The sequence below is a fragment of the Pelophylax lessonae genome (genome assembly GCF_965119305.1).
Source record: "Pelophylax lessonae genome assembly, chromosome: 3".
NCBI lineage: Eukaryota > Metazoa > Chordata > Amphibia > Anura > Ranidae > Pelophylax > Pelophylax lessonae.
Genome location: NC_138770.1, coordinates 236,456,790 through 236,470,519, shown reverse-complemented (window position 1 = coordinate 236,470,519; position 13,730 = coordinate 236,456,790). Strand labels below are relative to the sequence as shown.

Here is a 13,730-nt window from a genome sequence, read left to right as displayed (position 1 = left end):
ATAGAATGTATGGTAAGCCTAAATGTGGCCGTGTGCCATTATTCCATTTTTTTTACACCCCCAGCAGGAAGACCTCCGTACATACAGAGGCTTCATGTTTCGTCTACAACACAGAAAATACCTAGTGTAATCCACATTCTGCAGAGGAGGAAAGGGACAAGCAATTCAAACATATCAGCAAATTTTCTTCCTGGAATTTCACTTTGCTGGCGCTATCCATCTTGTGTAAACCGTTCATTTTTTTTGGAATGGCTGTTTGGCAACCAGGGAGCTGACGTGTTCTCTGGCACAGGCCTATTCACAGACAATTTAAGAATGTTTTTAATGGATAAAATGTGTTTTGTAAGACACAACTATCCGGGAATTGATTGCTCTGGAGTCGTTCAGGTTTCAGAATAAAGACAGACGACAAGCAATACGATTTAAGGTAGAGAAAAGACTTTTATGGCAAAAAAGGATATAAGTTCATAAAACCACACAGCTAGCTAGATACTATGAGAAATACTTGTAGCTCAATTGTCTTTGCCTGCACTCATTTATACTATAGATAGGACTTACAATGACCACCATGAATTTATAGCAATGTCCCTTTTCTTCAAGCCATTTTGTGTTTTCACTTAGATGACTTTAGATAGGTTATCTGGGTTTTTCAAAGTGAGATTGCACCTGCAGTGTGTAAGACGGAGGTAATGATTTTTTTTTTGGATTTACCTGCTTACTGGCCTGGAAGTAAAGCATTGGTCTATTTATTATGTGGGAGGAGCGAGTTAAAGGTCCAAGTTCATATTCTAGGAAAGCCAAAGATGTAGGATGTGCAATGGAACATGCGTACTTCTACAGACAGGTGCATGTGGGAGGGCCTATGGTCCTGGAAAGAAATAGCAGCTAGGGCATATGAGTAATTGAGGCACACCAGCCCCCTCTTCCTATTTACATCTGTTGCTTTGGACAATTGTCCTTCTTGGGAATGGAATACTACCAGTCATTTGGAATTAAAGTGTACCATTTGCATGGATTGTATTATATTGTAATATTATTATATATATTGTATTATATTGTAATATATTATATTATATTATTATTATAGTGTTTAATGTTGAGTGTAAGTGAACAGCACAGGAAATGAATAGTATAGCTTAACTACTTGCCTTCTGTGCACTTAAACCCCCTTCCCATCCAGACCAATTTTTAGCTTTCAGCGCTCTCACACTTTGAATGACAATTGCGCGGTCATGCTACACTGTACCCATATGAAATTTTTATCGTTTTTTTCACACAAATAGAGTTTTCTTTTGGTGGTATTTAATCATCTCTGGGTTTTTTATTTTTTACAAAAAAAAAAAAGAAAAAAGACAGAAAATTTTGAAAAAAAAAAAGTTTTTCTTATTTTCTGCGAGTAAATTTTGAAAATAAATAAATTTTTCTCCTTCACTGATGTGCGCTGATGAGGCGGCACTGATGGGCACTGATAGGCTGCACTGATGGGCACTGATGAGGTGGCACTTATGGGCACTGATGAGGTGGCACTTATGGGCACTGATGAGGTCGCACTGATGAGGAGGTACTAATATGCCGCACTGATGAGCACTGATAGGCAGCACTGATGAGCACTGATAGGCGGCACTGCTGGACACTGAGAGGTGGCACTGCTGGGCACTGAGAGGTGGCACTGACGGGCACTGAGAGGTGGCAATGACGGGCGGCACTGATGGGCACTGGCGGGCGGCATTGATGGGCACTGGCGGGTGGCACTGATTGACACTGACGGATGGCACTGATGGGCGGCACTGATGAGCACTAATGGGCAGCACCATCAGTACCCACACTCAGTGCCCATAGTGCTGCCAGTTAGTGCTCATCAGTGCCTAGATGAGCAGGCACTGATGGGCACTGACTGGCAGCACTATGGGCACTGATTGTGTGCACTGATGGGGCACTGATGGCAGGCACTGTGGGCATTGATGGTGTGTTTGGTGTACCTTGTGTAATCAGGGCACTGGTGATCAGTGCCCTGATTACTTTTTTCTGTGTCCCCGGCGCTGGGCAGCTCTCCCTTCTTCCTCACACTGCAGTCTCCGTGTGAGGAAGGAGCGCTGGCGATGAGAGATGATCTCATATGTTTACATATGAGATCATCTCTCATTGGACGGTCCGATCACGTGGCGAATGGCCGCTGTGATTGGCCATTCACCACGATCTGTGATCGGCTGTGTCCAAGGGACACGGCCGACACAGATTTTCCCCGATGCGCGCTCGCGGGAGCACGCGGGGAGACTGTTTCTGGGAGGCCGTTTAAAAACGGCCTCCCGAAAATGTAAGTCCGCGCTGCAGCCGTATATAGGCTGTAGCGCGGATGGGAGGAGGTTAAAGGCTGCAAGCAGTGGGCCTAGAGCTGGACCAGTGGGCATACTGGATGAAAGCAGAACTGGCAGTGGTGGTCTTAGTTATTTACAGGGGTCAATCAGTGATGGTGACCAATAAGGTTCCTCATGTACACTGGCAACAGTGTTGCATTGACCCCAGGGGTGGACATAACTGTTTTCTCTTAGGCCAAACAACTGGCTTAACATCCCTGACTCTCAGAGGCTCATCAACAAGTGGAATTTAAAAGTGGACCTAGTCAACCTCATCCTTTAAAAAGTGCAAAGCAAGTCAGTAGTGAATAACATAGCACTAAGCTTTGTAAGGCAGAGTCAAGCTATTATTGTACAGTTCTCCCTTTTCATAGACACCCTCTACAATAACACCATAAATGTAATACAGCAATCAGATATGGTAGTGGAGAGGATAATTCTATAATGCTTTGACCCAATAACTGTACTATTAAATACATGTTAGTTAAACTTTACATTTTGGGTCTAGGTATTTTTTGGTTTAATAGATCACCATATTATGTCAGAATTTGTTTTGAGAAATGTACACTTAAAACTGTGTTAATTTGATGATGTTTAATAACACTGAGCCACAGAGGACAGTTTAGGGTTGACAGCAAATAAACTACTGTTCTTAATGTAAAAACACTCTAAGTCAGTGGTGTCCGAACTACGGCCCTCCAACTGTTGCGGAACTACACGTCCCATGAGGCATTGTAAATCTCTGACATTTACAGACAAAACTAGGCATGATGGGAATTGTAGTTCCTGAACAGCTGGAGGGCCATAGTTTGGACACCCCTGCTCTAAGTATATGATGTTGGGACTTATAGGGCTTTATGTACACTATGTGGCAGGAATCTCAATGTTTGATTAGTAATGGAAAGCTCATCAGAGTTACCCCAGGCTGTATTTGAGGCATAGAGGTATGTTGTAAAGGAATCAGGGTGTATCACAGTGAGAGTATTTGTATAATCTGCTGTGGAAGTAAGGTGTAATGTTTGCGCCTTTTAGGCAGGTTAAAGCTATCAGTGTGCCGATTTCCCCTTCAACGAATCCTGTTCTTAAGGTGGAGCTTGCTTGGCAACACTTTTATTAAATTGAAGTACCTGGAATGAGGACTGCTGACCCACTCAAGACTGTTACTTGTTTAGCAGTTAAGCATTTCTCCCTCATTCAGGGCTATCTGCTTCATCGTCTTATTAAAGCACAACTTCAGTCAGAATTTTGTTTTAGTATTGAAAGGTTTGGGAAGGATGAAAATTCTTATCAGGTTTATATTGCTATCTTTGACTCCTCTGGAGGGATTTTCTCTCACTGTGTGTGTCAGTGACACCCCTGTGACTCTCTAGCACAAAAAGTAAGGGAAAAAATCTACCCAATGAGGACACAAACTGGAATAAAAACCTGACAATGATTCTAACCCTTTAAGACTCTATACAATACAAAATAAACATTTTGGCTGAAATCATCTCCAACCGTGGTACTAATTTGTATAGTCAGAATGTACCCTAGGGGATCATTTACCAGAGAAAGAAATTGCATTTAGAAGAACTGATTATACATAATCAAACCTCATGCACATGGATGCTTAGCAACTTCTGTGTGCTGAGGCCTAAAATCCCCAGTCCTTTCTGGCAACCCAAGAGCTGCACTTACTGCAAACAGAGGCCAATACAAGTGAATGACTGTATGCAATTGTGCACAGGCAAATACGAAATTGAATGTTTGGGGAGAAGCAGTTCCAGAAAGGAATTTCAATCCAGGGATTGAATGCCTCAGTACACAGGAGCTGCTAAGTGTCCATGTGAACGGGGCCTACTCTGCCTGGGTAAAGTACCTTGCTGCTTTGCCTGGCATTTGTATTTCTTTGTAAGGTCTACAAAAAAATATCAGCAAATCCTAAAGCTTGCGTGATGTCTTTTTTTGCAGCCCCACCAACAATGCGATACTTTACTATGGGCATGTATATTACAGATGCATTTAACCCTAATTTGTCTAACTCCCCTTTATTCCAAACTATAGGTGTGCGTGCAGCTAATATATTTTGCATAGAGTGCAAGTGTTCTCTTTTCTTTCCTACTCTGCAATGTCTCGTCTGTCGTTCACATGCTTTTCCAGAAAAACACTAGGGAAAAATATGGGACCTTAGAGGGTCATGTGAACCTAGATTGTGATCGATAATGAAAAACCTGTTAATTCTTACTGACACTGCACAACGGTGCACATCACATATGACATAAACAGCTTGGCAAATTAATACTTCTGATGTCCAGAAATGTTTGTTGCCTCTTTGTAAAGTTAAAGTATATCTAACGCCAGAATCCTGAACAATAATAGAAGGGACATTTTCCACTTGGGGCATCCATCTGGAGCAGGGGTCTCCAAACTATGGCCCTCCAGTTGTTCAGGAACTACAATTCCCATCATGCCTAGTCATGTCTGTGAATGTCAGAGTTTTACAATGGCTCGTGGGACGTGTATTTCAGCAACATCTGGAGGGCCGTAGTTTGGAGATCCCTGATCTAGAGGATTTCCTTTCACTTTCGAGTTAGGGAAATGAAAACAATTTAAACCCATTTAAAAAGTTTGCCTTTAGATGTAGCTTAATGTAGTGTATATGAAATCATAAACACCTAAGTATAGTACTGCACATGCTAAAATAAATAGTTTTTTATATCTCTGGCTTTTAAGTTAAACCATAAAAGCAAGATGTATCAACAGGCGCTAACTTTTCTAGGATGATAATGCCTACTCAGTTCAGCTGCATCACTCTTTCCTGCACGCTACAAAATTGGACCATAGGCATCCATACCAATGCAGCGGGCACTGAAAACTTCTGCACTGGTCACTGCAGTTAAACTGTGGCATTGAGCAGCTTCAGGGCACATCCAGAGGAAATTCATACCAAGATTCTACAGGATCTGCGCAGAGCAGGAGACAAAATATAAATTAAGTAAATAAAAAAAAAGTGCAATCTTCTTTACTTTACAGTTGTCAACAAAACTAGAAGGAGTAAGGCAATGAATGTGATATGTGTATTCTTTTGTCAGAGTTAAAGTATCACTAAAGTTGCATTCAAACCTTCGCATCACGACTTGCATTTTTTCCCACGAATTTTGGCACATTTGTTGTGCAATAAAATGTGGCAGCCCATTCACTTGAATGGGCTACCTTACACACAACAAGCCCGCCAGAGTAGCTCCTGTACCTTTTTTGGCACATAGCCAAGTGTGTTTTGTGGTGCTCAATTTGCTGCATTTTTTTTCATGATAAAACGTGGGACTACTACCCACATTAGCTATTAAAAAATAATGGCGCTGCAAGTGTGTTGCATATTTTGCTGTATTATTTACATTTCTGGAAATGCTGGCAGGAGCGCGCTTTTCTGCCCGCTTTCCCAGAACGCTTAGGTGTGAAAGCAGCATTAAAGGCCAAACTTTTTATTTATTTTTTTGGACAGAGGGAATTTGTGAGGGGGAAGATGATTTGATGGAGAGGTTTTACAACTCCTATTAGGTTTTTATTGCCATCTTTGCCTCACCCTCTCTATTCGTTCTGTTTACTGCTATCACTGAAAGTAAGGCTGCGGTTCACATCATGGGGTCCGGTGGGTCCCTGTTCACCAATTCAGCTGCGAATCAGGTCTGAATTTTTGCCTGAATTTGCACCTGAATCTGAACAAACGTTGCACAAGACCCTTTTTAAATGCAGACCGCGGCTGCCCGAGAGCTGTCTGAACTGGCTCCATTGAGAGCTGGTCACACTCACCTGTCATGCGAATTGGATGTGGGGAAAACCGCATCCAATTCATATGTGGGAACCCAGCCTAAAAGAAAATCCAAACTTTTGGGTTGTCACCAGAAAAGGAATGAACAGAACTTCTTCCAATGGAAACACTAGTTCTGGTGACAACCAAAGATTCCCTCACTTATGAGGGATTTTTTCTCAATTGGAAATCTCCCCAATAAAGCAAAGTTAACAAAAACCCTGACTGACATCCTTACTCTATCCAACATGAAAAAAAAAAGTTTTGCCTTTACTTTTACTTCACGTTCTAATTTAAAGAGTAAATCACTTTGATTGAAAAGTTGTATATTATTTGCTGTACACATTTGTAAATGATTTTCAATAGCCAGCTATGATTTTTTTTTAAATGGACAAAAAAAAAAATGTTCAATTTACTGGAAGACTTTTAACTCAATGACACATACAGATAGGGTTGCCACCTCATCCCTTTAAACCCAAACACATATTAATTACACAGGTTCTGAGGCTAATTTAATGCAGATAAGTTTAATTACCACCTTAATATGTGTTCGGGTTTAAAGCAATGAGGTGGCAACCCTACATACAGAACACCTTCAGAAATGTAATGTTTTGTGACACAAATATGCTCGTGTGACTGACACAGCTATTCCCAGGAGCTGTACTTTTATTAGAAGACTGGGAATGGGACTCTAGTATGCAGGCATGAGATTCGAGGCAATCAGCAGGCTGACTTTCTAACATACAGTCAGGTCCATAAATATTGGGACATCGACACAATTCTAATCTTTTTGGCTCTATACACCACCACAATGGATTTGAAATGAAACAAACAAGATGTGTTTTAACTGCAGACTTTCAGCTTTAATTTGAGGGTATTTAAATCCAAAGTTTTGTCTTCAGAAAGTGAAATGCATGCTCAATTGGATTCAGGTCAGGTGATTGACTTGACCATTGCATAACATTCCACTTCTTTCCCTTAAAATATTTTTTGGTTGCTTCCACAGTATGCTTCAGGTCATTGTCCATCTGCACTGCGAAGCGCCGTCCAATGAGTTATGAAGGCTGAATATGAGCAGATAATATTGCCCGAAACACTTCAGAATTCATCCTGCTGCTTTTGTCAGCAGTCACATCATCAATAAATACAAGAGAACCAGTTCCATTGGCAGCCATACATGCCCACGCCATGACATTACCACCACCATGCTTCACTGGTGAGGTGGTATGCATTGGATCATGAGCAGTTCCTTTCCTTCTCCATAATCTTCTCTTCCCATCACTCTGGTACAAGTTGATCTTGGTCTCATCTGTCCATAGGATGTTGTTCCAGAACTGTGAAGGCTTTTTTAGATGTTGTTTGGCAAACTCTAATCTGGCCTTCCTGTTTTTGAGGCTCACCAATGGTTTACATGTTGTGGTGGACCCTCTGTATTCACTCTGGTGAAGTCTTCTCTTGATTGTTGACTTTGACAAACATACACCTACCTCCTGGAGAGTGTTCTTGATCTGGCCAACTGTTGTGAAGGGTATTTTCTTCACCAGGGAAAGAATTATTCGGTCATCCACCACAGTTGTTTTCCGTGGTCTTCCGGGTCTTTTGGTGTTGCTGAGCTCACCGGTGCATTCTTTCTTTTTAAGGATGTTCCAAACTGTTGATTTGGCCACACCTACTGTTTTTGCTATCTCTCTGATGGGTTTGTTTTGTTTTTTCAGCCTAATGATGATTTGCTTCACTGATAGTGACAGCTCTTTGGATCTCATATTGAGAGTTGACAGCAAAAGATTCCAAATGCAAATAGCACACTTGAAATGAACTGTGGACCTTTTATCTGCTCCTTGTAAATGGGATACTGAGGAAATAACATACACCTGGCCATGGAATAGCTGAGCAGCCAATTGTCCCATTACTTTTGGTCCCTTCAAAAATGGGAAGCACATATACAAACTGTTGTATTTCCTACACCTTTCACCTGATTTGGATGTAAATACCCTCAAATTAAAGCTGAAAGTCTACAGTTAAAGCACATCTTGTTTGTTTCATTTCAAATCCATTGTGGTGGTGTATAGAACCAAAAAGATTTGAATTGTGTCGATGTCCCAATATTTCTGGACCCAACTGTATTTGCAATAAATATGACCAGGGACATTGCTAGGTATTGATAGAACCTGGAGCACCTTTGGACACCCCAAGGAGAGTAATAATGCAGCGCATGTAGCACGCCATGGCCAAAAGTTGGTGGGGCTTAGAGGGGTGTGGTAAAGTGGCACAGTCAGTGCCAGCAGTACATAATAAAAAGGTATCAGGGCTGATTATGTAATGCACAGATTTCATGAGTTGGGACTATATATCACACAAAGTGCTGCATTCAAGGCCGGGTTTAGGGGTCCATAACTTATGGAGTGCAGAGGTCAGGAGTTTGTAACACACAGAGCTCTATGGTCAGAAGTACATAATGCACAGAGTGCAACAGTCAGTGTCAGGTTTAGAAGTACAAATCCTCCCTCCCAGCACAAATCCTCTTTCCTTCCAGACCCCCCTCCCAGCCTAAATCCTCTTCCCCCAAGCACAAATCATCTTCTCCTCCTTTCAAACCACCCCCTACTGGCACAAATCTTTGTCTTTGTTCAAAAACCTTGCAGTCATGACACCTCTTTTTGTGAAATATCTAAAAAGTAAGAAATATTTTAAAAAATAGCTATGCTGTATGAATGGGAACACGCATATTGTATAGTGTTTTTTTTTTTTCTAGAAACTGACTGTAAAAGTAGAAATACGCTTTAAAGCCTCCAGAGCCAATCTATTGCAAGCAGAGCTTTTATCTGTGGATGGCATTTACTTTGGTCTATTTGACTCCTTTAGTGAACAACATGTATAAAGTGCTAAAACATAATCATTCCTGTTATCGAATTACAGGAATCAAAGTGACTTACTACATTTTTACTCCTGCTTTACACCATGCATTGTGATGGCATTCATTTAGCATGGTGATGCACTGGGGTAGATTTACTAAAACTGGAGAATTCTAAATCTGATGCAGCGCTACATAGAAACCAACCAGCTTCTAGTTTTAATTAAACAAGCTGAAGTTAGAAGCTGATTGGCTACCATGCACAGCTGCACCCAGATTTTGCACTCTGCAGTCTTAGTAAATCAACCCAACTGTGTCAGGAAAAATAGTTTTAATAAATATAAAGGCTAGTGTTGTTTTGGACAATTATCAAGCTCCATTTATTGATTTGCAAGTCCTGCTGTTCCTCAATAATGGGTGGATCACAGTTTGGCACTAATGTAATGCAGCCTATTGCTTTTTTGACACCTTGAAAAAAAAAAAAAAGCTGCAGGCTGAAATGCATTTTCCATGTACATTTATGATGATAAACAAAGCCCGAGGATACAATGAGCAGGATTTAGAGCCCATTCACACTAGCCGACTTGTGAGGCAACTTGTGTTGCCCCAGGTAGCTTGACATAACAAAAGCAATGTTAATCAATCAGTGCTGTCTTAATTGGCACTACTGAAGTTGCTCCGACTTCAGAAAAGGGTCCTGTACTACTTTGAGGCGACCTGTGATCCGACTGTCCCATATACTTCAATGGGAGTCGCCTCCTTATCTTAATTGACACGACTTGTTATCAGACTTTCCAGGAAGAAGAAAGAGATTAGCCAGGCATTCCCCACAGACAAAGTCGCCTGTCTCTTCAAAGTAGTGCACAAGTCTCTTCCAAGTCTCTTCCAAGTCTCTAAACAAGTCTCTTCAAGTCAGGGGGCGACTTTCTGGTCATGGTAGTGTGAACCGGCTCTTAGATGCTTGTGTAATTGCATGACTGGGTGACTGTTTAATATGTGGACTCCAAAAACAGACAGTTGACAGACTTCAAATCTGCAAATGGTCTAATGTTTGTGGTATACTTGCATATATTTCAGCCAAGTGGTAAAACACATTAAGACATGCTGGAATACCTTATTCAACTACTACTGTATAGCCCATATAAGAAGTCTACACCGTCTGAAAAACATGTGGTCAGATCATACTTGCTCATCTAATCACCTTTGCTTATCTATGATTGCTTTAAAGTCCAAGTGTGCCCAGAGTACAGACTTAAAGCTTAACTCCACCTTTGTTGAGAAAAAAAACCTTCCCCTCTGCGTGATCTATGTACATTACAAGGATTTTAACAAACTTTGTTGCAGATTCCTACCTTTTGTTATTCTGAAGAAATCCCTGTTTGTTCCTCTGTGCTGAGTAGGTCAAATGGGAGTGGTTTCATAATCTATCAGCTGGGGCAGCTGCAGGGCTCTAATGAGGAAAGCTGCTGGGCCTGCATCCCCTTAGACGTGTTCCTATTGGGAGTATCTCACCAAAAATGACATGTTTGTTGCGGGGGATGCCTAAAATCTGACTTGTATCTTAGTGCAGACTTCTGGTAAAATTGGCGAGCCAATCACACAAGCGGGAAATTATGTTTCTGGGGTGTGGTCAGTACACATTCTGTGGACAGAACAACTCCAGGTAACCATATTTTCAGAAGATTACAGCTGCAGATTGAAAAGGAAAGGTCATTTTAATAACATACAATAACAATATGACTTGTGTTGCATATTGTATACATTATATTGTTTTTTTTCTTTTTTTGCTATTTTTTTCCCACAAAAGTGGAGTTAACCCTTAAGAAAATTCCATTGTTTTAACAAGCAATAAAATAGCTTTAAAACAAACCAAATCTAACCTTTTTAGCTTTTTTTAACTGTAAAGTAATTAATTCTTAATTAATTCTTAAATATCAAAACAAAGCCCATGAACTCTACTTTCAGTAGTTTTCTTAAAAACATCTGGTGTTCTTTTATTAACACAGAACATTTTTGAAGATTGTTTTTCCACCACACCAATACATGCAGAGGTGAATGAGGGTTTGTCTTACAGTACTTTTGCTACTTGCAAAAAATAGTGTGCATAGCCTAGGCTCAGGTTTACTTTAAGTGTTTTCACATACAGAGGGTGGTTGTCTTATTTAAATTGAAATTTGTTTTAGGTAAGGAGACAGTAGATATACACACAGTGCTTACGAATCCTGGTTTAAGTACACATGGAAAAACCAAATGTCTTTATTTTGCAAATTGAAGGGAGTATGCAAAGTGCACTGACCTAAACTAAATACCTAAATACCCAAGGTATTCCAGCATGTCTTAACCGCTTGCCGACCGCCGCAAGTAGATATACTGCGGCGGTCAGCCCCGGCCAGGCAAAGTGACGTATATATACGTCACTAGCCTGTGACCGGTTTGTGAGCCAATAGCGGGCGAGCGCGTGCCCGCTGAGGCGCGCGCCCGCCGCGGCTCGTTCACGGAGGAGTCCGCGCGTGTGACCGGCGGACCCGATGTCCGCCGGTCACACTACGATCGTATGTAGAGCGGGAGAAAGGCGGGCGGCTTATGTAAACAAGCCGCCTGTCATTCTCCCCTGTGTAAAAATGGAGATCAGACGGTTTTACTATGTAGAACCGTTGATCTCTGTTTTTACAATAGGAGACATGTCCCATCACAGTTAGAAACACGCCCCTAGGACACACTTAACCCCTCCCTCTCCAATACAGTTAACCCCTTCCCTGCCAGTGTCATTTTTACAGTAACAATGCATATATATAGCACTGATTACTGTAGTAATGTCACTGGTAACCCCAAAAGTGTCAAAAATGTCAGTCAAGGGTCCGATCTGTCCGCCGCAATGTCGCAGTCCCAAAAAAAAAATCGCAGATCGCCGCCATTACTCGTTAAAGAAAAAACACCAAAAATGACAAAAATCTTTCCCTTTGATAGTAAATGTGATAACTTTTGTGCAAACCAATCAAAATACGCTTTTTGCAATTTTTTTTACCAAACATATGTAGTATAAAACAAATTGGCTGAAAATGTTAAAAAATTTTGATTTTTAAATTTTTTTGGGGGGGAATTTCATATAAAAAAATGTGAAAAATATTGTTATTTTTGCAAAATTTACGCTCTTTCTTTGTTTATAGCGCATGATCAAAAAATTGCACAGGTGATCAAATACCACCAAAAGAAAGCTCTGTTTGTGGGGGAAAAAAGGACGTGAAATTAGTTTAGGTACAGCGTAGCACGACCGCGCAATTGTCCGTTAAAGTCACGCAGTAAAAAATTGCAAAAAACCCCCTGGTCGGAATGGGGGTAAAATCTTCCGGGTCTTAAGTGGTTAATGTGTTTCAGAAATCTTCTATTATAATGTTCTGACTACTTGAAACTTTTGTAAGCTGAAATGTTATTAGCTGTTTCAAGCAACTCCACAACATTACTATTTGCATTTTTCCTCATGCTTGCTAAGTTTTAAATCCCACTCTTAGGAATGGGTTAACCCAGACATCTGGCGATTAGACTGACACATCCAAATTATGTACGAAAACCACATTCTGATTTCTTGGCTAAATCTGTATGGTAACATGAACCGCCTTACCAGAAATTCCATTAACCTGTTTACAAAGTGTCAGCCACTTGAGCCACAGATTTGAGGTAAAGGCTTAAATGCCATTTTTTGTTGCTTCCTTTATGTTCTGTGGATGTCTTTTGGTATTTGGCCATTCCATTTGTGGTTTTTACCTCATGGAAAACAGATGCTAATGTGAAATTCTTTCTGCCTTTTTTTATTTATTTTTTTTTTGTTTTCTTTCTTAGGGTAATGTTGCGGTAAAATAAGCAATAATGAAGCAGACGATAGGCAGACGTCACTCATGTCTCCCTGGCTACCTTTTCATCTTCTGGATCCTGGTTCTTCCTGGTGTAAGGGCATGCCCCAAACTGTGTGCTTGTTATGTTAAGACAGAAGTCCACTGCACTTTTAGGTACCTCAATGTCATCCCTAAACAAATTCAAGTTGATGTGGAACGCATAAATTTAGGGTAAGTTTAGAATGGAAAATTCTTTAAAAACTGATCTTCAGTAACATTGAAATACTTTATCTCATATACTGTGTAAATGTATCTAATAAACAAATATGATTTCTTTCTATGAAGCACAGGGGAGCCTTCTAAAAACAGATATGTTTCACTTCCACTTCAAGTTCCACAAATAAGGGAGCTTTCTTCTCATTTTTGGATGGTGGGCTGAACCATGCAATTGATTCCTTTGTGCCTCTTAGCCCCCTGTACACCTGGAGATGCTCTTTTTAAAACAGATACAGCCTAATATTATAGAGCCATTGCAATTTATACAATTTTTTCATTCTTGTTGGCTATCATTAGTACAGTGTGTGGGAGCAATGGCTTATATTGAGTAGAGCATGTAAAGTAACAAGAAAGTATAACCAGAAAGGTTCAGGTAAGGTGGGCAAAATAGAACTAAAAAACCTCACATTGAAGCACCAGTTCTGGATATACAGATGGCCCAGAAATGAATAATAAAACCCCTTATTAGTGACTGTGAGATGTATAGATACCTTTATTTTTAGGAAGACTTTACTGGATTTCACATTGGTTCACTGGCAAGCTTTGTTCCTTTTGGCCCACCTCATAACCTGTCTAGTGTTGCTTTCTGTTAGAGTATAAGTACTGTGCCACTTGATTTTGATTGAGAACTT

At 40.6% G+C, this 13,730-nt stretch overlaps 1 protein-coding gene across 1 annotated transcript in view; it reads left to right on the top strand.

Annotated features, from left to right (window-relative positions):
• Positions 1–13,730, top strand: part of IGSF10 (immunoglobulin superfamily member 10) — an 82,730-nt gene that overhangs the window by 21,878 nt on the left and 47,122 nt on the right. The window contains exon 2 of the mRNA XM_082251897.1: positions 12,830–13,053. Within this exon, the coding sequence (XP_082108023.1) occupies positions 12,857–13,053 (197 nt within the window). The 5' untranslated portion in view covers positions 12,830–12,856. The remainder of the gene's footprint in view (positions 1–12,829; positions 13,054–13,730) is intronic.